We start from the raw sequence: 20247 nt of genomic DNA, 5'->3' as shown, positions 1-20247 counted from the left end.
TTGAATTCGGCTTCAAGTCCGGTATCAAATTATGCAACAGTTCATAAAGAAGCCCACGCACATTCGTGGTAATCGTCGCCGATCAACGACGATGGTATTTCAGAAGATTCAATGATGATGAAAGTCCTCTCCTCGTGTAACGTAGACGTTGCGTATGGAAGTGTCGCAACGGCGATTTTTTGGGAAAAACCTTGAAGAGGCAAGCAGGAGGACAATCGCGATATTACGTAAAAAAAAAAGACATAAATTAGTCAAAACCAGTTTTTTATCATGAAATTCGCTGATTTTTCGACGAGGTTTCCCTGAAACGTTCATCGAATTTAAAGTTATTACAGTTTGAGCAATCTAATCTGTTACATAACAGCAGACCCTCTATGCAACTGCATCGATGATGCCTGAACGAAGTTCCGTTCGACAAATGGAATCAAATAGATGATCTCATTGGAACTACGTTTCAAACATATCAAAATCCCACGCGTGGAATATTGATGTTTCTCCGCCTTCGCAGCTGCACGCGCGAAGAAAGGTACAAGGGATCTTGCTGTTGCTGGCTACAAACGGATACAAAACGTCCGCCACACTTCCTTAAATGCGGCCATCGCGTTGCGAAAACGAATGCACGCCTTTGCATTCGTTTTCGCATATATCTGGATTTTATACCGGAAAGGCAAACCTCCGCGATGCGCGAATCGTTTCGAATATAATGCATTAAACTTTCTACCTTCCTTCAAAAGTACAAATGTCATACGTTGTAAAAGCGAGCGGACACAAAGGATATCTTGGCTCTATAATATCAGCTAAAAGTCATGGAAATTAAAAAAAAAACGTAGAAATTACAGGTTTTTCAGATTTATTTTTTTTTAATTGACGACAATAAAATTTTAATCGTGAATATTTAAATTTTGATTTTGAAACAAGCTGCAAAGAAAAAAAACAAGGAAAAATTTGGCTTATAATGGCTTTACAGCAAAATACAGTCAAAACTTTGTAGCAGATTAATATTTAAAATAATTATTTGAGTATTTGTGTAAAATTCGTGTATAATTCGCTTATTGGTTTAAAAATGGTTGAATTTTTTTGTTTACTTTTACTTTTGTTTTCTAGTATTTATTTGCAAATTTGATGAAGAAATAATATTAAGAATTAGAGTGAATTTTTTACATTATATACTATGTAAATTTATTTGAATCCATACTTATTTCCTTAAAAGTGTTTACCTAAAAGTGCAGCAAAATATGGTCATTTCGTTACATAAGTCAAACTTTTCGTTGTTTTATTCTTTGGAATTAGTTTCAAGGTCACAATTCGGATATTTCAATCAAAATTTTTTGTCGTTGATTAGAAAAAAGAAGTTAAGAACAACTACAGTTTAAAACTTTGAGAACTTTTAACTTATCAATTAAATATCTTACAATCAAAGCATCTTTAAAATAAGAACATAACATTATGTTACTATTACTGTTATTGTCATAATACGGTTCTGTTTTAAGTCTAGGCGTATTTAGGTGTACGCTAGTTTAGTCTATAAAGAAACTAATTACATCATTTATTCCACGTGGGGTAAAGAAAGGAGGAAAATGTGCCTCTATCTTCACGGAAAATGTGCTAAGACGGATTTCCCCGGTTGCAGATTGCACCCGATATTAGTCACGGGGCTGAACAAACAGAGGAGGATGTTCATCTCTCGCTTCGACGGATTTGGTTCCTGATTCGGTCGAGTTAGGTAACAGCATAGAGCCGTGAAGCCGGGACGAGTGCGAGTCAGTCGTGCCGTGCTTCCCGCGGCGATAAGACCAACGAAGACGGGGACTTAGACGACGATGATCACAACGCGGTTTGACGCGAGCTTTGGACATGGGATACGGAGGAATAAGTGGTGAAAAACTGAAAGAAACGTTAATTCGCGAAATAGTGACGTGACGATAAATACGAGCGTGATAGTCGCTGATAAACGGCAACACCACGAAAATGTTGATGAGGTACGTTTCCGTAAATTGATTGAAGAATGAAGATATAATGTATTTATGATAAATAGTTTACTGTCGGGATGAAATAGTGAGCGGCGATTACATAAATCTTCTTCGAAAGAGTAAAAAAATCAATATTCGTTACAATCCTTTCACTATATCAGATCATCAAATGCGGCACAATATCCTTGAATCCTGTGGAATTTTATCTATGCGTAATAAAAGTTATGCAGTAAAAAATTTTTAGCATTAAATTTAATTCCATATGTCGCAAACAGTGCACTCTATTTGTATTTTTAAACGTTAAATAAATAAAAGAATGTAACACAAGAAATTTAAATACTTTGACATAATTTCGAAGCAAATTGGGAAAGTATATTTTTCTTCAATAAAATTAACATTTTAATTAATTAATTTTTTATTAACTTATTAATTTATATTTTAGAATTTACATTTTAAAACATTATTTTTACTTAAACTACATTGTTTCTACTTGTTTATTTACTCATTGTGTTATTTTAACACTAAAAAATATTGAATTTAATTTAATACAAAATATTCAAATAGTAACACAATCATACTACATTAAATTAACACTCAATATTTTAAAAATCTAAAAAATATATAATAAAAAACGGTAATTTTGACATAAACAAAAATTTTTTTTGTATAAAGAAATTATAGAGAAACTAGACAGAAAGAGCTCCCACTGCTTTGAAGTTAAAGTTGAAGACTTTAAACGAACTCGCGCGTTTGCCTTATCGGGCAGAAAAATCGCGCGAGTGATTAATGTTACGCGATCATGTTGTTTGTATTGCGTGAATTCTTCGCGGCGCAGATCAATTATAATGTATTAGCAGATACTTTCTTTTTACGGGAATATAAATCCGCAAACTTCCGAGGTGGCGGCGGCGGCGGCGGCGGCGGCGATAGTGGCAAGTACGTGTGATTATATAAGCGCGATCCTAATGATAATCAAAGCAATTCAAAACATCCCAGAATTCCGCGTGGTACAATTGCACAGGCGGCCACGTGTGTGCGTGCACACGACGCGTGTAAGACGAGCGACTCGGGTAATAACGGGTTATTACAATTTAACGACACGGAAGGTGGAGAAAGTGCATCTGGCGCGAAGAAAGTAAAATCATGACAAATAAATAATATATAATAACGTGTCGTGCAAAAGAGTCGCGACGGCCTAAGAGAATATAATTTCTTTCGCTTGTTATAATTTTATTAAAGACCCGGAATTACACCTTAAAAGTTGGGTACAAAGTAAATAACATGGTATCTGTTAGTATCAGATTTATATCACCATTTCAATTGGTATATTTAACATTTATACAGAAAAGAAAATGTATTAATAGCATAGCTAACAGTAATCTGATTGAAAATATTATTGATTCAATAATAATAATAATAATAATAATAATAATAATAATAATAATAATAATAATAATAATGAAACTAATGCTCTTGCTTCTAATAAAATGTTATTTCTTTCGTTAATATTATTATTAAATTATAAAATGATTTTTTAATGTCCAAGTCTAAAAACAGAAATTAATCATACCATTCTTTCATGATTTAAAGTTAGAAGTGGATAATCAAGAAAATTTTAATTTTAATTATTGATTAAATTAATTAAATTGAAATTATTAATAATTTGTTGCCTTCCTATTTTTGTAGCCTTAATTTAAAATAGATGAAAAAACAGGAATAAATCATTGCAAGGTATGTGGAATTGTAATATTTTACAGCAAAGTCTTTGATTTAAAACAATCTTTTTTCAAAAAGTATGTGAAAACCAAGCACTTGTATTTTACTGCATTCCATTACTACTCCTCTTATCATGAAGCCGTAAAGCCGTTTTACTCCCTACAGTAATCATTTTACATATATAGGTCATAATTCACGCTATAACTTACTACAATGAGAAAGCGAGTCAACTCATGATAGTTTTATTAATATTAATGTAAAAAACTGAAAATATAATACTAATTTAACATAAAGACATATAACAGAATGATTGCAAAGAAGTTATCTTTATTTCTTCCATTTTTGTCTAATTTCTGCGGTTTAAATACTCGGAATATTCTACTCTTCTACGCTGCTTAAATTACTGATACTGTTATACAAGGATTGACATCGCTGCAAAGGATATGTCGCAATTATGATATGTCGAGCAATAAGATGCCATAATAAAATTCTCGATTGAGAGTGATATTTGTGAATTTCTGGCGTGCTCTTTCTCTTCTTACCAAAATTGATTAGAAAAAGTCATAATATTGGACAAAATACTGAATGCCGCGTGTACTGAGAATTTCGAATTGCCGAATCTTGTTCTGATTATCGTTATCTGTGGCATCTATAAGCGCGTTTTGCACAGTACAATTGCTTACAGAGGCGTATGCGTTTCCCACGCGTTCAGAATCCGATCTGGCATTCTATGTTAAATAAAAATCACCTACTTATCTCGCATGTGAATTATTATATAAAATCTCGAGGAGGAGAATGATTATCCTCGTATTTTGTCGGATCAAAGCAATATCTCTCATTCCGACATTTTAGAAATTCTCTCCACTCTTTTTATACAATGACACAATATGAGAAACTAAGTTGAAATTTTAAGTTAAGAGTTAACTAAAGGGTTAATTTTAACTGCAATTATAATAAAATAGTCTATTAATTTGTGTACAACAATTCAATATAAATAAAACTTATATAGTTGTCAATTTTCACTATAAATTTTTCTCTGAGTATATGTTAAAATATCTCTCTCAAGTCAATCCTTCATGATCTCCATTTGCACGCTCATGCGTGCTCTATAGTGGCTGTCTTGCTAAAGCTTGCCATTGTCTTCCGAGAGATGATCATATAATTAGAAATCTGATATTGTTCTGAGTAGATTTAAATCTGGATTTTCAACACAAAAAGTAAATTTTGGCGTAATTCTTATGCCACAATTACTATAAGAAGTTAAAAGTTGTATACGAATAAAAAGTCATACAATTTTCTTTTACTTTTTTTATGGAGATCCTTTTTAATTACAGGTGAAAAGAAAAATTGAAATTGAAATATTCATTTAAAGTATTTTGTATATATAATATAAAAAAATAATATTTATAAATACTTTCTTTAAATAAATATTTCTACTATTTTTTATTTTAATTGTTTTTTCCAGCACTATTTATCACTATTAAAATTATTGAAGAAATATATACTTTTAATTTTTAGTCAGATATCTAAATTTTGGCACCTTACATCTTATATTATTTGAGGTGTCGATACAATGTTTCGTTGAGATTCGTCGAAGAAAATTGATTTTTATCAGTTTCATGGAAAAGATGTCGCCACGCGCTTACCACAATTAGATAAAATATTTCACTTGTCTCTTTGCGCTTATTACGGAGAACGAAATCCTGCAAGCGAGAAAGTTCTGATGTAACACACTCCCACTGGATGGCTCACTAATTAGACGATTGTGTAACGGCGCGTTCGCACCTGCGGGCATCGATCAGAGGAATCTCTCACGGACGACGGCGACGAGTGTAACGCGCAGATAACAATCTCGCCTATTTATTCACGCTCGACTATTAAAGCAATTCAGCGGCGTTAATTAGAGATAGGAAAAGGAAATATATCTTTCTGCATGCACGCGGTGTTCGTCATTTATACGGAATAGAACACGGTAACGCGATTATCTCCAGAACACGAATACCACATTTCCTTATAAATGGGCGATAAAAATTGTGCAAATTATCGGGAAAGTTGGAATGCGTGCAATTATCTCAACGGTACGTCAGGAGGATTATTTCGGCACAGGTGTCGGATGAATCGTTAATTGGAATGACAGCCATGAGGTAAATTCTAGGCGCTTTGTGCAAAAAATGATTAATAAAGTTACAAAAAATAAACTCCCGTGGGCTCTGCGGTTGCCATGGAAAGTCGCAGAAGAAAGCTCGCGATTAGCAATATCATTGAAATGTTGACAAGATACCTCGTTAATTATCTCCTTTTAAAGAAAAAAAAAAGAACACTAAATGTGTGAGGAGCTTGTGATAATAGAAGATTTGAGATGCCTTTCAAGGTTGAATAAATATTCGATATATATAGATAAATTAAATATAAATAGAATGAAATGTGGTTCAGAATTGATCGGAAAAGTCAAATGGATCGAAAAAGCTGCGGTAAACTCGATTTTTTATTATTCCAGACTTTGTCCAGTGGAATAAATTGGCAGAAACTATAAAAATGACTCATATGTAACACTAAGATAAAAAAATACGAAAATGATTATTATTACTAAAATATTATTACTAAAATATATTTAAATAACTTGCAAAATATTTTTTTCTTTGAACCATACTATAGTGTAATAGTAACAATATGGTAACGTTATTAAATTTCATATTACTTTTTAATTTAATGAAAAAAATGTAATAGTAACAAAAAAAAACTTATCAATTATAAATTTAATTTGCATTTACTATGTGTACAACATTTTGTAATAAAAAAAATGAATTTATTTGCATCAATTCTTAACAGGTCAAAAATCCTTCTCTAACAACAATTTTTTTGTTTGAAAGATGTTTTTAATATTTTAAACACATGATATAATAAATATATAATCTACAAACATTTTATACAAATTGTATCAATGTTATATCACATATTATATTTTGTTTTAACCATTATCCACACTGAATTATAGTGTATAAAGTATATCTTATAATAATATAATTGCGTATAAAATAAATGTTTTAAACATCACATTTACATCACATCTCCGATTTCTAATCTAATTAGAGATGGATATAGGAAAACACTCTCGCTCATTATTTACTTATTATTTTATCGTGTAATAGTAAAGACCACCTTTTGTCATTTTTGAGGGGAAATCCCAGATGATCACATAAACTCAATTTTTTTAAAAATGTAGAATTTTGTCAACTCTGGTTCGGGATAGAATTGTTCGCTTCGTTAATATTTCGAGACTTCGTTGTACTCAAAGCAAAATATTTGGATAATCTTTCCGATCAACGAGACCGGGGAAAGAAGAATAAAAAAAGAGAAAAGCCCTATTGCTTTCTGCGACGCGAGAAGCATTTATATACGTGATGCATTCTTATTCCGCACACATATCGTCATCCTAGCCCTGCCGCCAGGGACAATGCCATTGCCATAGTGAAACAGTGAAAGTATGGTCATTTTGCCCTCGCTGTCGCGCGCACCTTCTGCCTTCTTCCCACTCACGCTGCTCGCACGCACGACACACGCATCGACACATTTCGCGCTATCGCGATAGTCTCGTTTTGAATGTCGCGTCTATTGAAGAGCACTCTCCACCTGCAGTGAAATTGCACTTCTGCATTCGACTGCGCCGAAGATGAGAGGTAACATCTACCATTCGCGCCGTCTTTTATCATTCTCGGTTTACAATTAATCAACTGTGTTATACGTTTACGCAAAAACTGCAATCTCTAAGTTTTATCAACAGATCCAAACTGAGAGTTCCCTCAAATTTGGGTTTTGTTATTATTACAGGGGATTTATTGGCAAAATAAACAATTTAAGGGAACTTTTAAGCGAGAAAGTATATAAAAATTTAGTATTTTTATCCTCCGAAAAATCCCCGTGATAATAACAAGATCTAAATTTGGGGAAAAATTCCCCACCTCTATCAGTGTTCTTCGTTACAGAACAATCTGTGTTTGCAGTGTCTCTCGAAGTAATGTTATCGTGGCAATTTTCAGCGCGATGCGGATTCTCTTAGGGTGCCTCATCTGTCTCCTGTTAACGGTGGACGCAAGGACCGCGATAATGCCGCCGCCGTGGGCCGATCCTTCAAGCAACCCCTGTGCCGCGCAACCGCGCGGTTGGCAGCTGCTATACTGGCCGGCCGACGGAAAATGTTACAAAATATTCCAGGCAGGTGCTAATCTTTACCCTATCAAGAATTATGCCTCTCACGTGCGGAGGACCTAGAGTATGCCTAGACCAGTTTAAGACGGGCTGATCTAAATTTGGATCAGAGGTTCTATTCTTTGACTCTTAACAACAGTGTCGATATCATTATAAACACACACACACACACACACACACACACACACACACACACACACACACACACACATCTATATAAATATATATAAAAAAAGCTACGTAACAATTTATAAACAATACCGAACTATTAAGAGTTAACGAATAGGCCCAAGGCCTTTTATTTTATTAATCCAATTTTGATAAAATAATTATATTCATATTATTCATATTCAGACTATATAATTATATTCGTATATATAAATATAAGTAATTATATTCATATTTAAAATTCATATTTTTTGTTTAAAAAGCAAGAAATCAATCTTCAAACAATAATATATAAAGAATAAAAAGTAATTTTACAAAATATTTCCTCACTTTTCGAATAAAAAAGCTACAAATCTGAAAAATCAGGGCTAAAGTAGAAAACTCTCTTAAAGAATATTATTCATCTCTAAGAACTTGCATTTGTGGACAGATTGGCGCACCGTGTCCGGAGACTATGGAGCTAGGTCCAGCAGCCGGTAGTGGCGGGACAATTGCGGAATGCAGATGTCCTCCAGGAACCGCACAATCACCTAGGGATGCCTTGTGCCATCCGATATTCACGAGAGCGTCCTGCTCCAAGGGTCAATTTTTCGCACCTGTGCCCGATGCACCCGACAAATCAAGGTAATAAAAACGCTCTCTTTGTTCCCAGAGGACCATTACACACCTTTTCATTTTAAATCTTTATAACTCAGATCTTAGCGCTAAAATGCTACTGTGAATAAATTTTCATCCAATGCTAATTCACGTTTAGTATAATTTTTTAAATTAAAATGATATTTATTATTAAAATTTATTATTAAAATTATTAAGATTTGATTGAAATAGCGTTTAAAATAACATTTAATAAAATATTCTTCATATTAAAATATAAATAATGTTAATTAATGTGAATAAATTTTCAATCAAAGTAGTGTTAACGTAAAAAAATATAAATAACGTTCCAGGATTAAGAAAAATTTTTAAACAGCAATCGAGATATTTATGGATAAAAAGTTTTTTTTTTAATTTAATCCAAACATCTGAATCCAGACTAGCTAAACACATTTAGTTGGAGTAAGATATCTTGTTCTTTTTATCTCTTTCTATTTTCAATCTTTATCTTTGTCTCCAGATATCCTATCATCGATTGAATTAAAAAAAAAAAAAAAAAAAAAAAAAAGCTTTTATCTCTAAATATTAATTGTTTAAATTTTTATTAGAAGTCAAGCTACAAGATTTTAAAATAAACGCATACAGGAGTCTCTTGGTACTTACAAAAAAAATTTCCAACTTGAAAATTGAAAAAAATTATGAATTTGGCAATGCATAATCCTAATATATACTTAATAAACTATTTTCTTTTGTTGGCCAAATTTATTTTGGAGAGATAAAATCAACTTCTATTTCATTTTTATTTTTTCTTTATTTTCAAACAATTACATTTTGATAAGTTTCCTAACTGATAAATCTTATTAAAAGAAATAAATTTTCTGTATAAAATTTTATAATATTTGCTTTTGTTGAAATAATAAAACAAAAACGAAAAATAGTCCAACTTTCAGGAGTTAATTTAACCTTAACAGATATAATCAATTAACTTTTTAAATTTGAATAGCAAAAAAAAACAAATTTATTACGTATCAAAATATCCTGTGTTGCCGGATTCCTAATCCTTTAAATTTCCGAGTTGGAGTACCTTTCCTCATTAATAGATTAATCCCATTCGAAATCAAATGGAAAACGTCTATGTGCTTATTATGGTCATCTTCAGCGCGAAGCCACGATGGGGAGTTTGTCGCGATCCCGAAATTTGCAATGAGCAAGGCGAGATCTACTGGCCCAGGGACGGCAAATGCTATCCGAAGCTTAGCAGAGGCCCATGTCCACGTGGCGAGCTTCTCATCGTGGGCGAGGATGGTCTGGCGACCTGTTCATGTTCAACGAATGGCGAATTGAATAAATACTACTGGCTAGGAAACGGCGGCGGTTGCCATGAACACTATACCAAGGGTCCCTGCTCAGAGCCGGGAGAATTGTTTCTCCCAGGTGGTACGTGTGGTTGCCACCCTCAATTGCCTCACTATCACGAGTCAAGTAGGATGTGCTATCAGCTAGGTGAGATGTTTCATCATGTAATACAATCTGAATAACAATCATGCAATTTTCGCTAAGACAGAAAGATGAAAAGTAAAAAGAACAATAGATAAAATAGGTCGATTTTAATCCTCAGAGTAACAAATTTTATTTGTTGTATAAATTTGTGTTTTTGAGTAGTAATTAGATTGAAGACGATTTGAAACAAAAATCGAGATTTCGTTTTATTAAATTATTAGGCATGTAACTTAATCTTTCGATTTAATTTTCGAGTTTTCGTGTCTTTAATAAAATGTTTCTAAATTCCCAATATGCATTATCAGGTGGCGTCGGTCCGTGTCCGCAAGGACATCATTTTGTAGTGACAATGGATGCTCGATCATCACAGGAAGATGTTGTGCGAGCCAGATGCGTTTGCAAATCGGGACATGTGCTGTACAAGGACGGGCTCTGCTATCGGTTACATACAAGGGGGCCCTGCGAGAATGGCTACATGTTGGTAAATTCGTCGACCTGCATTCCCGTGCCATGCAAACGCGGTAGGCTATACTTTCCACGGGAAAAGACCTGCTACAAGATCGGTACAAGAGGACCGTGTTCGAACGAGCAGATAGTATTGTACGATTATAACGTGAAACCGTCCCTTGATGGGATTAGCTACAATGGTGTGTGCGGATGCACCAACGACATGAGGAACGCCGGTAGATGTCTGAAGAATGATAGTGACGATTGCGAGAGCACACCGGGCATGGTAATGATCGGGAAAATCTGTTACAAGCTGTACACGCAAGGTCCGTGCACCGCAGGAGAATGGCTAGTTGCTCAGAGAACACCGAGAAACAGTCGGCTGTGGCAACAGGGAAAATTGCGACCAAAAGCCAGATGCGAGTGCCGACCTGGTTATAAGAGGACCATTCTAAGTTCTGATAATGCTCTAGAGGAGCTAGAGAATAATAATCTGATTTCGCCATACAGTTGTCAGCCACCTGCAGTGAGCCTGGCAAAGTTTCTCAATGATAATATCAAATCAGTGGTAATCTAAATAGCTCAATAGTTCGTAAATCGCTGCAGATCACATAACGCGGTATAGTACTTATAAGTTCCAAAATTTATCAAATAACATTTATTATTATTCTTTTATTTAGTGAAGTAAAGAAATACGCGCGTGATGCATTGAACTTTTTAATTAAAAAAAACAATGGTGATGATCGATTTAATTTTGTATATAAAAACATATAAATTATCGTTTAGTTTCATGTTGAGTAAAACTTTATTTATTGTGTTCTATATTTTAAGGATTGTTGTAAATATTGTTTTCATATGACTTTTATAAAAAGTCTAAAGTTTCTTACAATAGATATGAGAGATATGTGCCAATTTTTTAAAGAAATTTGTTCTTAAGAAACTTGTAAATAAATGCAGGTGTACTTACTCATTTTTATGCTGTAAATCGCGGATTTGTTGTTGTACTCCATCAGTTTGTTGGTCCTTGTGCACCAATTCTCGTTCCAATGCAGCAATCTTTTCCGTCTTTTCGTCCAGTGCCATCTTGCAAAAATAATAAAATATTAAAAAATAATCAAATTAACAAATTATTATTTATGCAGAGTTAAAAATAAGATGTTTTTTGTTCTTGAGTAACTGTAACTTTGTTCCTTTCTATTTGTAACTTAATTAATGTCTATTTAGGTTTAATTAACTCATTATCTGCTTTTAATTCTTAGAATTCTTAGAATTCTCTCTAAAGTTAAATAAAAAAAAAGATCAAAATTGATCTATACTGATAGAAAAAAAACAATAATTACATTTCTTTATAATTAGTGACTAATTTAATTGTATATTTTTGTAATTACTTCATATATTTTAAGCTTATTCATCAATATATGGATTGCGTTCGATAAAATAAAGTGATAAATCATCTTCAAAAACAGCTATCCTACAAACATAAAAGTTGAAACTTTATTCTTTAAAACAAGTCCCAAACCATTAATTTACAATAAAGATAATTTTATGGCAAAATTTAAATATGGTGAACTATTTAATTAAAAAATATTGATTTCATAATTTCAATAATATAAATTTCAATTACACATATTTTTATACACTAATAATTTAGTTAATATATTAAATATATTTTAGTTTTAAATAATTCTTAAAATAATTATGATTCATTATACATGCAAAGTAATGCAACATATAACTGAGTGTTTAAAACAATAAATAAAATAATTTAGTAATGTTAAAAATGTAAGATTCTTATATTTATGTAATATAAAATGCATAAACATTATAAAAAATTAAGTACAAAAATAACAACTTATTGCTTTTTTAATACATTTTAATAATTATAATGTATTACTTTTTAGAATCGGTTAATTGTAATGCTAATTGATTACTTTTATAAAGTAAATTTCCCTATATTTAAAATGACAATGCCCCTACAATATTCTATTTACCAATAGCCGATCTTTCTCTTGATCCAAGAGCGTCATGCTAGAGCGCAAAGTATTTATTTCTTGCTTCAGCTCCTTGATTTGATCGTTCAACTGCGTTTGTTGCTGCTCCATACTTTTGTTGCGATCCAAAGCCTTGTTCAATTCCGATTCCGTCTGCGACAGATGACTTTGCGCGTCTCCCAAAGCCTGATCCGTTTGATCTTGTAACGTTCTACAATAGAAATTTTACGAAGCTGAAATTACATTCAATTTCCTAAATAAAAATTTCCTAAATAAAAAAAAATTCGCACATAAGATATTACCGTAGTTGAAAATATTGTGTCCGTTGCGCCATTAATTCCTGTTTTGTACGACGTAGTTCCTCTTGCACATCACCCAACTGTTCCTCGAGGTCGCTTATCGCCGCTCTTCTCGTGCCCTGATTGACCAACAGATCTTGTCGTTCTTTTTCTATATGTTTTAAATGATTCTCCGTCTCGACTAAACTTTCTTTAAGGCGAAGTTGTTCGTATATGTGCGTATCCGAAATTTTCTATGTTTCCATATCCAGCCATGCATTCACAACATTTTGCCACACCCACACGAGCAAAAATTAATATAAGTCAATATTAATTATGCTAATCACACATAATTATCAATTATCTTATTAGTGAGATAGTGTGATATTAAAATCGTATTATATATTAATTTAATCTATTAAGATTAAAATACGCTTATAAGGTTGGGGAAAAAATCAATCAGAAATAGGATAATGTAAAATTAATTTAACTTATAACGATCTCTGCTTTGTACCTTAAGTCTCTCCCGTAATGCATCGCGTTCTTCTATTAGTCGCTCGACATCTGCTCTGGCTGTATCCCGTTCTCGTTCTAAACGCTCGAGTATTGTCTATGCAAATTAAAATTGGAATAAAAATAAAACACATATTTTACTTGCAAATCCTTTTTAAAAGTTAAATACCTTTGTTGTACTAATGTCTCCAGAGGATATTGGCGAGTCAGTAGTACAGGTACAAGTACGGACAGAGTTACACAGGTTGCAAGGTCTGCAAGGAATACATATTTGCCTCTGTTGGCTCTTATAAGTTTGCAATCGTGTTTCCAGATCTTCCTTCTCATGATATAGTTCTTCTTTCTCTCGATGTGCTTTACTTAAAGCTTGTTCCTTATCACTTAACTCGCGTTTTAATTCATAAATTCGGCCCCACAAATCAGCCTACAATTTGTTCAAAGCAATAAAATTTTTATAATTTCTTGTACGCGTTTCTTTTCGGTTTTAATATTTACGTTATCTTTGTCAGATGCTCTACGTTGCTCGTCCCGACAATTAATGTATTCCTTTCTATAGTGATCTCGTTCTATCTCCAATCGCTGAATTGTCTGTTGCAGCTGCGAAATAAGTGTCACATTTTTTTAATATCATATTTTTAAAAAATCAGTTAAAAGATACTTCATTTTTTCAACTTACAGACGTAATTTTTAAATCTGCTTCATCGATGCATTTTTGCATTTCAAAGTAACTTGTACCTTTTACAATTTCTCCATTTTTAACCGCTGTTTGATCTTCATCATACTTCTCATTTTTATTATTTTTGGATCCTAAAAAAAATATATATGTATATAACAAATTTTTAATGTTTTTTTCTTCATATGATAATTGTTTCTTAAAAATATCTATAATATTAAAATTTATAATTAACATCTTTCTTGGGCCGTGCAAAATCGGTTTACTATCAATACCATTTTTTTTCTTCGTTTTTATTCCTTTATTCTGATCATTTTTTCCCCCTTTTTCTTTTATTCGTGTTCGATCATCTTTTTCGTTATTTTGCTCAAAATTCTTTTCATATGTATGTTCTTCTAATATTTTATTAGTTAATTGCAACTTAATATCTTTTTGATACTCGTTTTCTTTAGTCAATTTTTCCTTTTCATCATTTAAACTTTTCTCTATAATATTATTTGACATTTTCATCTTCGATATAAGTAACTCAAGTTATCACAAGATACTAAAAAAATATATTTTTGAGAAAAGAACAATTTCGATGTACCAATGACTATTAGTTGATTGATCTTCTCAGACATTTGTTTCTTTTCGTCCAATGCAGATTCCAAAGTACGCTGCATATTACGTTTTTCAAGTTTACATGCTTCTAAATCTGCTCTCAACTCTTGTACCTCTCTACGTTCTACAGTTAACTCGCGTTCTAAGACATGTACTTGCATCATGACGTCTTCTAACTTTTCCTAAACAAGAGTAAAAAAAAATAAAAAACTTGCATTAAAAAAACATTAAAGATGTACACATTAAAGTTTTGTGACAACAAATTAAATCGTAGAAACTTTTAATTAACATATAATAATTATTACTAGGTTAAATTTTAACAAATAATAAGAAATAATGATAGAATTATAATGTAGATAAAAAGGATAAATAAAAAAGCATAAAAATATCAATTTATGTTCGAATAGTACGCACGTCTCTTAAAAAATACATACAATGTAACTATGATTATTACCTGAAGCTTACAAACTCTTCTGTTGTTCTCTTTAACTGCAGAATTGCAGTCAGCCTCTACAGCTAATGCAACGTGATCTATATCTCTTAATTCTTTCTCTAGTTCTTCATTTCGTGTTGCTAGTTTCATTGCCTGAGACATAGCATCATGTTGTTTATTTAGAGATTCTGCATCATTCAAGAAAAATTGAGTATATAAATTAAATGTTTTCATAGAATTAAATAATTATGTTAAAATATATAAGAAATTCTCTACTCTAATTGCTTGCCTTTTAATTGCTGTTCTAGCTCTAGTTTGGCCTGCTGAAGAATTCTTACTTCACTAATCTCTGTAACATCTTGAATAGTACTAGGTTTTTTTTCCATTTTTTTGCAAATGCAGTCCTTGTTAACTGCAGCATAGGAACGACCACCTTCCAACATTTTTCTCAGTCGAATTATTTCCTTTTCCTTTGTGATCAACTAAAAAAGATTCATTTTATAATGTTCTAAAAAAAAAGTTATAATGAACAACACATTAAAAAAAATATTGTTACTATGCGTCAATAATTCTTAGCATGCAGAAAAACGATTATCAGCGTGCGCAATATTTCAATTCCTTGTCGAAAAACATTCAAGAGACAATTCAAAAAAAGCATGTGTAAATATTGATGTTTAGTATACCTGTTTCTCGAGGGTCTCTAGGGTATCGGTTTGCAATAATAACTCTCCTCGTAATTTTGTTAGTTCCTGACTCAAGCAATTTATTTTATGATCTGACATGCTTATTATATCTACTATCTTAGGTTCCACGCTGCTTAATTTCGGTAGTGAAACATTACTCTTTGTTCTTGGCATCGGCTCAGCCTCCAAGACTGGTCTTCGAAGAGGAAAGCAAGGACGTTTCTTAGCAGCTATAAGTAGAGATATATATTTAAAAACGTAGAGATATATAAAAGTAGAGATATATATTAAAGTAGAGATATATATTGACATAGAAAAAAAGTCTTATTTAACATTAGTCAAATTAAAACCAATATATTCTATTTAACAATCATTGTTTTATATGTAGTAAGATATCGTTCTTAGTTATATATGACAAAAATGATACTCTTATAATCTTGTTTAATTATTTCAACCAATTTAATCTTTAAAAAATTTGATAATCTGATATTTTAGCAAAAAAAGATTTTTATTTTAATATTATAATTATCCAAAATTGCACAATATGATTGTTTTGATAATAACAGTATTAAAAAATTCAAATTTTTGGTTAAAAAATGTTATTTTTTTATATCTACAATTTCTCTCTTAGTTCATGTAAACTATTGCTAAATGATAAGAATATACCTATTTTCCTCAAAACTATAAATACTTTCTTCATAAGTAAATTATGTCCATGTAACATTATACAATCTAATTTCAATATTTAAAATTTCAAAGATATTCTTAAAACAAGAATGTTTTCTGTGCGCATTAATTTTGTTGATTTTTGCAGCAAGATAACAAAATAACTTACCAAGACCAGCATTAATGATAGTCGGCTTTAGACATTTACCCTGAAGCTCCAATATCTTCCTAGACTTGGCAGCTGATTCTGCCTCTAGCTCTTTTATCTTATGTATGTTGCGTGAAGATGCCAATTGCAAATCGTTGCATTCACATTCTAACTTATATATCTGCCTTTTAAGATCCTTGACCTGTTTCTGATGCGCCTCTTTAGTTTCTATCAGATCCGAATGAAGTTGATTGCATTCTCGCACCAATCTCGCATTATCGCATTTGTAAGGATCTACTGCCAATTGAAGCTGGCTGTGTGCCTGCCAATAATAAGTTAAATTAGAACATACATAAAAAATATTTTTAGTTTTAAGACTTATTTGTATTAATATAAATTAATTTTAAGCTCGATTTAACTTACTTTCTCTTTTTTCTAATTCTGTATAAAATAAAATTGAAGAATAAGAAAAAATAGCAAATATTTAAACCAAAATTCAAGTTAATCTACAGAGTGCAAACAGGCCTTATGATCATTTTCAATTTGATAAAGATAAACTTTAATTTTGGTTTAATTTACCTTTCATCTTTGTCAAATTAAAAAAAAACAGAAAATTTCTTTATTTACATTTTCTAAAATGGTGATTTATATTAATTATGATTGAGTTCCAAAAATTCACCAGTATTGACAATCTATAGTATACATAACATGAATTGGATTTTTAATATTAGCAGTAAATTTGGAATGCGGCCTAAAAAATTATGAAACTTTAGCACATATAGAGGATATCCTAATATGTAATAATAATTTTTTTATTCAAACTTATGAAGAGGTAAACTCAATCCTTAAACCTTGGCTCAGTTTTCGTTTCATTATTTACAAAAAAACATTACAATTAAAAAAAATTATTTCTTTTGAAGAAAGCTGTCAATTTAAAAAATAAATCAAAACACAATTGTTCATAAATTGTAATAAAACAAAAAGTAGTAAAATAAAAACATTATAATAAAACAAAAATAAAATCTCAACTAGCTTTCAGAAATTGATTTTTTCCTTTAAGGTAAATTTAGACAGTGAAAAATATTGTGGCATATCAAAGTATCTTCTATACATTGCTAGTTCTATAATATTTAAAATTTTTGAGTTAAGTATTTTTCCTTGTTAGTGAGTACAAGATGCTTCAATTCTCATCTCTTGTCAATTTATATATGAATAAATTTTATTAATCACATCTTGATATCTTATTTGTGCATTTCTTAAATTCTATACAAAACAATTTTCTAAAATTTTACCAAAATTTCATCAATAACATAAATTAATTTAAGTAATTTTATTAAAAGTATAATAAAATTTTTTGAAATCCATGTTATCCCATAATTTTAAAGATAAATTCTAAAAGAAAATTCTCTCCTACAATTTGCAATCAATTTAATATCACAAATAAAGAAATCATTATACAAAGAGAATTTTCTTTTTTTTTTAATTTATGTTTAAAATCATATTGTAAGATAACCTCGACTTTAAAGAATTTTACCATAATTTTTTCAAAAATTTTCATAAATTTGACTAAAACTATAAGAATATTATTAGAATTCATGTTGTCTTATGACAGTTATGATTCTAAGATTAAATTCTAAAAAAGAAAATTTTCTGTGTGCATGTTAAGATAAAGAGTAAGTTAAATCAAATTAAAATCAATTTACATTAATGGAAATGGATATAATATTAATTTACAGCAATCGCGTTATTTGTCAATAATGTTACAATCACATAATAAAACGCCGTTTTCTTCGCACTAGCTTCAACTTGAAGTTGGATAATGGAATTAAAAAATATTCAAATGTTTCTCTTCACATGAGCAGGGAGCAGGAGCAAACATTCATTCAGGAGCAAATACGCACTGCTCCACGGCTTACCTCAACATTCTCCTGAGCAACAGCTTTAAAATGCTTGAGGCTGTCTGTCGTTTGAATGAGATCGGTCAACAGGGCCTCTATCAGTGGTAGAGCATCTAATGACAGCGCCTGCTTGTATCCGAGGTTATCCAAGTGTTTTCTGACCGTCCGGTACCTCGCGGCGACATTGTATTCTACGTCCGTGCTCATCTTCGCGAAATTTATACGATTCAAAAGAATGGTCCACGTGAAATTCGTACGATTTGATTATTAATAACTAAACCAACTAGAAATCACATCGCTGTGACGGTTAGGAAACGTAACCTCACGTCCTCATTGTTGACATCGTGCAACATAACGAAGTATCTATTGTATCGTTTGCTATAAATGAGGATTGTCATACGACATCACGATTATAATCGTATAACAAATGATAATGACAGTCCTTTGAGTCACTAACGATCATTTAAATCATGCAATTTGCGATCATAATCATCTCGTTTTCTTCTATCGTAATCTCCTATTCTTCGTTATGGGTCATAATTTTAATAATATTCTTAATATACACTTATTTTGCCAGAAGTGTTCAAAGAGAACTTTATTTTTAGAGTTGCAATTCATCTCGTTTCGAGAATTGTCGAGATTGTCGAGAATACTTCTCTCACGAACTGTTTTTTTGAAACGGTTAGTTCAAAAGTGTTGCCAAGTAGCGAAGCCTGATTTCACTCTGTCTCTAGATTTCCTAATAATACTAGGGATACGCGAGACACGCACGGAGTCGACAGAACCTCTGACCGACGCTGGAGCGCGGAGCAACATGGCGTACGTGACTACTGGCAGGCAAACTCGGCGGTACTCGGCGCTAGTCGGTATCACTCGGCGTTGCTAGGCGACCGATTTGTTGAGTCGCGCCTGCGCGTCTGCATACGCCGCTGCCGCCATGTTGCTCCGCGCAGTAGTCACGTACGCCACTCCAGCGCCGGTCAGACGTTCTGTTGACTCCGTGCGTGTCTCGCGTGTTCAGAATTCAACTTGTGCGGTATTGTGCAGGTACGATGTTGTGTTTAGAGTGCCGTCGCGCTAACAGACGACACGCGAGCCATGTGAGATCGTACGTAACAGAGGTCGTAGTCATTTGTAAATCGCGACATCGTGCGTTTGCCTTCGGTTTCGAGTAAGGACCAGGGGCTCGATTCTTGAATTCATTTGCAAGAGAAACGTATTCGCAAATTCTGTTCTTACAGAAAGTTGTAAGTTTATTGGTTAATAGCCATACGATAGCCAATAAATTTCTAACTTTTCTGTAAGAACAGAATTTGCGAATAAATTCAAGAATCGAGCCCCTGAACACAATGCCAGGCAACAGGCAATAGAAACACGAAATAATGAAAGAGAGAAAGAAAGAAAGGATCTTCTTTTCTCTTTCTCTCTTTCTTTATTTTCTATTCCTACTGCCTATTTGTCTGTTGCGCCTGGCATTGTGTGATGGCCTTGAAGTGTTCGCGTGTATTCGAGCCAAGTGTTTGCTCGAAGAGGATACGTTCGGTAGAATATCGCGAGTGCCAATTAAGTGAAGTGCTACTAGTCGTCGTGCGAGCATACGAAATATAGAAAATTCTCGAAACGAATTTGTCTCTGTTCGTTGTATCTCGACGCGTAATTTTCATTCAAACGGTTTTCTCACCGCTTTTCTCGGCCTGCGTTTCCACGAAGTTACGTGACGTCACGCCACTTTCGTGCCATGTTGATTTTCGTTCCGGGCAAAG

At 32.3% G+C, this 20247-nt stretch overlaps 2 protein-coding genes across 6 annotated transcripts in view; one reads left to right on the top strand and one right to left on the bottom strand.

Moving 5' to 3' along the window:
• The window catches only part of LOC105840364 (centrosomal protein of 135 kDa), a 33519-nt gene extending 14281 nt beyond the window's left edge, over positions 1-19238 (bottom strand). Inside the window, exons 1-13 of one of the 2 annotated variants that reach the window (XM_036294121.1) lie at positions 18503-19238; positions 16608-16908; positions 15773-16002; positions 15379-15571; positions 15111-15277; positions 14643-14838; positions 14060-14190; positions 13879-13980; positions 13553-13807; positions 13385-13480; positions 12895-13124; positions 12593-12803; positions 11569-11684 (exon numbers count right to left, since the gene is read on the bottom strand). In XM_036294121.1, coding sequence (XP_036150014.1) covers positions 11569-11684; positions 12593-12803; positions 12895-13124; positions 13385-13480; positions 13553-13807; positions 13879-13980; positions 14060-14190; positions 14643-14838; positions 15111-15277; positions 15379-15571; positions 15773-16002; positions 16608-16908; positions 18503-18691 — 2417 coding nt within the window. In that variant the 5' untranslated portion in view covers positions 18692-19238. The remainder of the gene's footprint in view (positions 1-11568; positions 11685-12592; positions 12804-12894; positions 13125-13384; positions 13481-13552; positions 13808-13878; positions 13981-14059; positions 14191-14642; positions 14839-15110; positions 15278-15378; positions 15572-15772; positions 16003-16607; positions 16909-18502) is intronic. The other variant, XM_036294122.1, reaches the window with a different exon arrangement.
• Positions 891-12086, top strand: LOC105839714. 4 transcript variants are annotated; one of them, XM_036294123.1, is made up of 6 exons: positions 891-1979; positions 3657-3701; positions 7724-7898; positions 8491-8684; positions 9814-10157; positions 10460-12086. In XM_036294123.1, exons 3-6 carry the CDS (start codon positions 7728-7730, stop codon positions 11176-11178), a joined length of 1428 nt encoding a protein of 475 aa, XP_036150016.1. In that variant the 5' UTR covers positions 891-1979; positions 3657-3701; positions 7724-7727; the 3' UTR covers positions 11179-12086. The 4 variants fall into 4 exon arrangements, with proteins under 4 accessions (XP_036150016.1, XP_012541669.1, XP_012541668.1 ...); XM_012686215.3 differs by lacking the exon at positions 3657-3701 and having other exon boundaries at positions 893-1979; XM_012686214.3 differs by lacking the exons at positions 891-1979; positions 3657-3701 and adding an exon at positions 5155-5830.
• Positions 19239-20247: the final 1009 nt, after the last annotated feature.

Source organism: Monomorium pharaonis, chromosome 11 (assembly GCF_013373865.1).
Source record: "Monomorium pharaonis isolate MP-MQ-018 chromosome 11, ASM1337386v2, whole genome shotgun sequence".
Classification (NCBI taxonomy): domain Eukaryota; kingdom Metazoa; phylum Arthropoda; class Insecta; order Hymenoptera; family Formicidae; genus Monomorium; species Monomorium pharaonis.
Note: the sequence above shows the minus strand (reverse complement) of the source record. Positions and strands in the feature narration are given on the sequence as shown.

Coding starts and splice junctions, on each gene's coding strand:
- LOC105839714 (XM_012686214.3), top strand. Junction 8,685..9,813: donor GATGCACCCGACAAATCAAG/GTAATAAAAACG, acceptor GGTCATCTTCAG/CGCGAAGCCACGATGGGGAG. Junction 10,158..10,459: donor TAGGATGTGCTATCAGCTAG/GTGAGATGTTTC, acceptor ATGCATTATCAG/GTGGCGTCGGTCCGTGTCCG.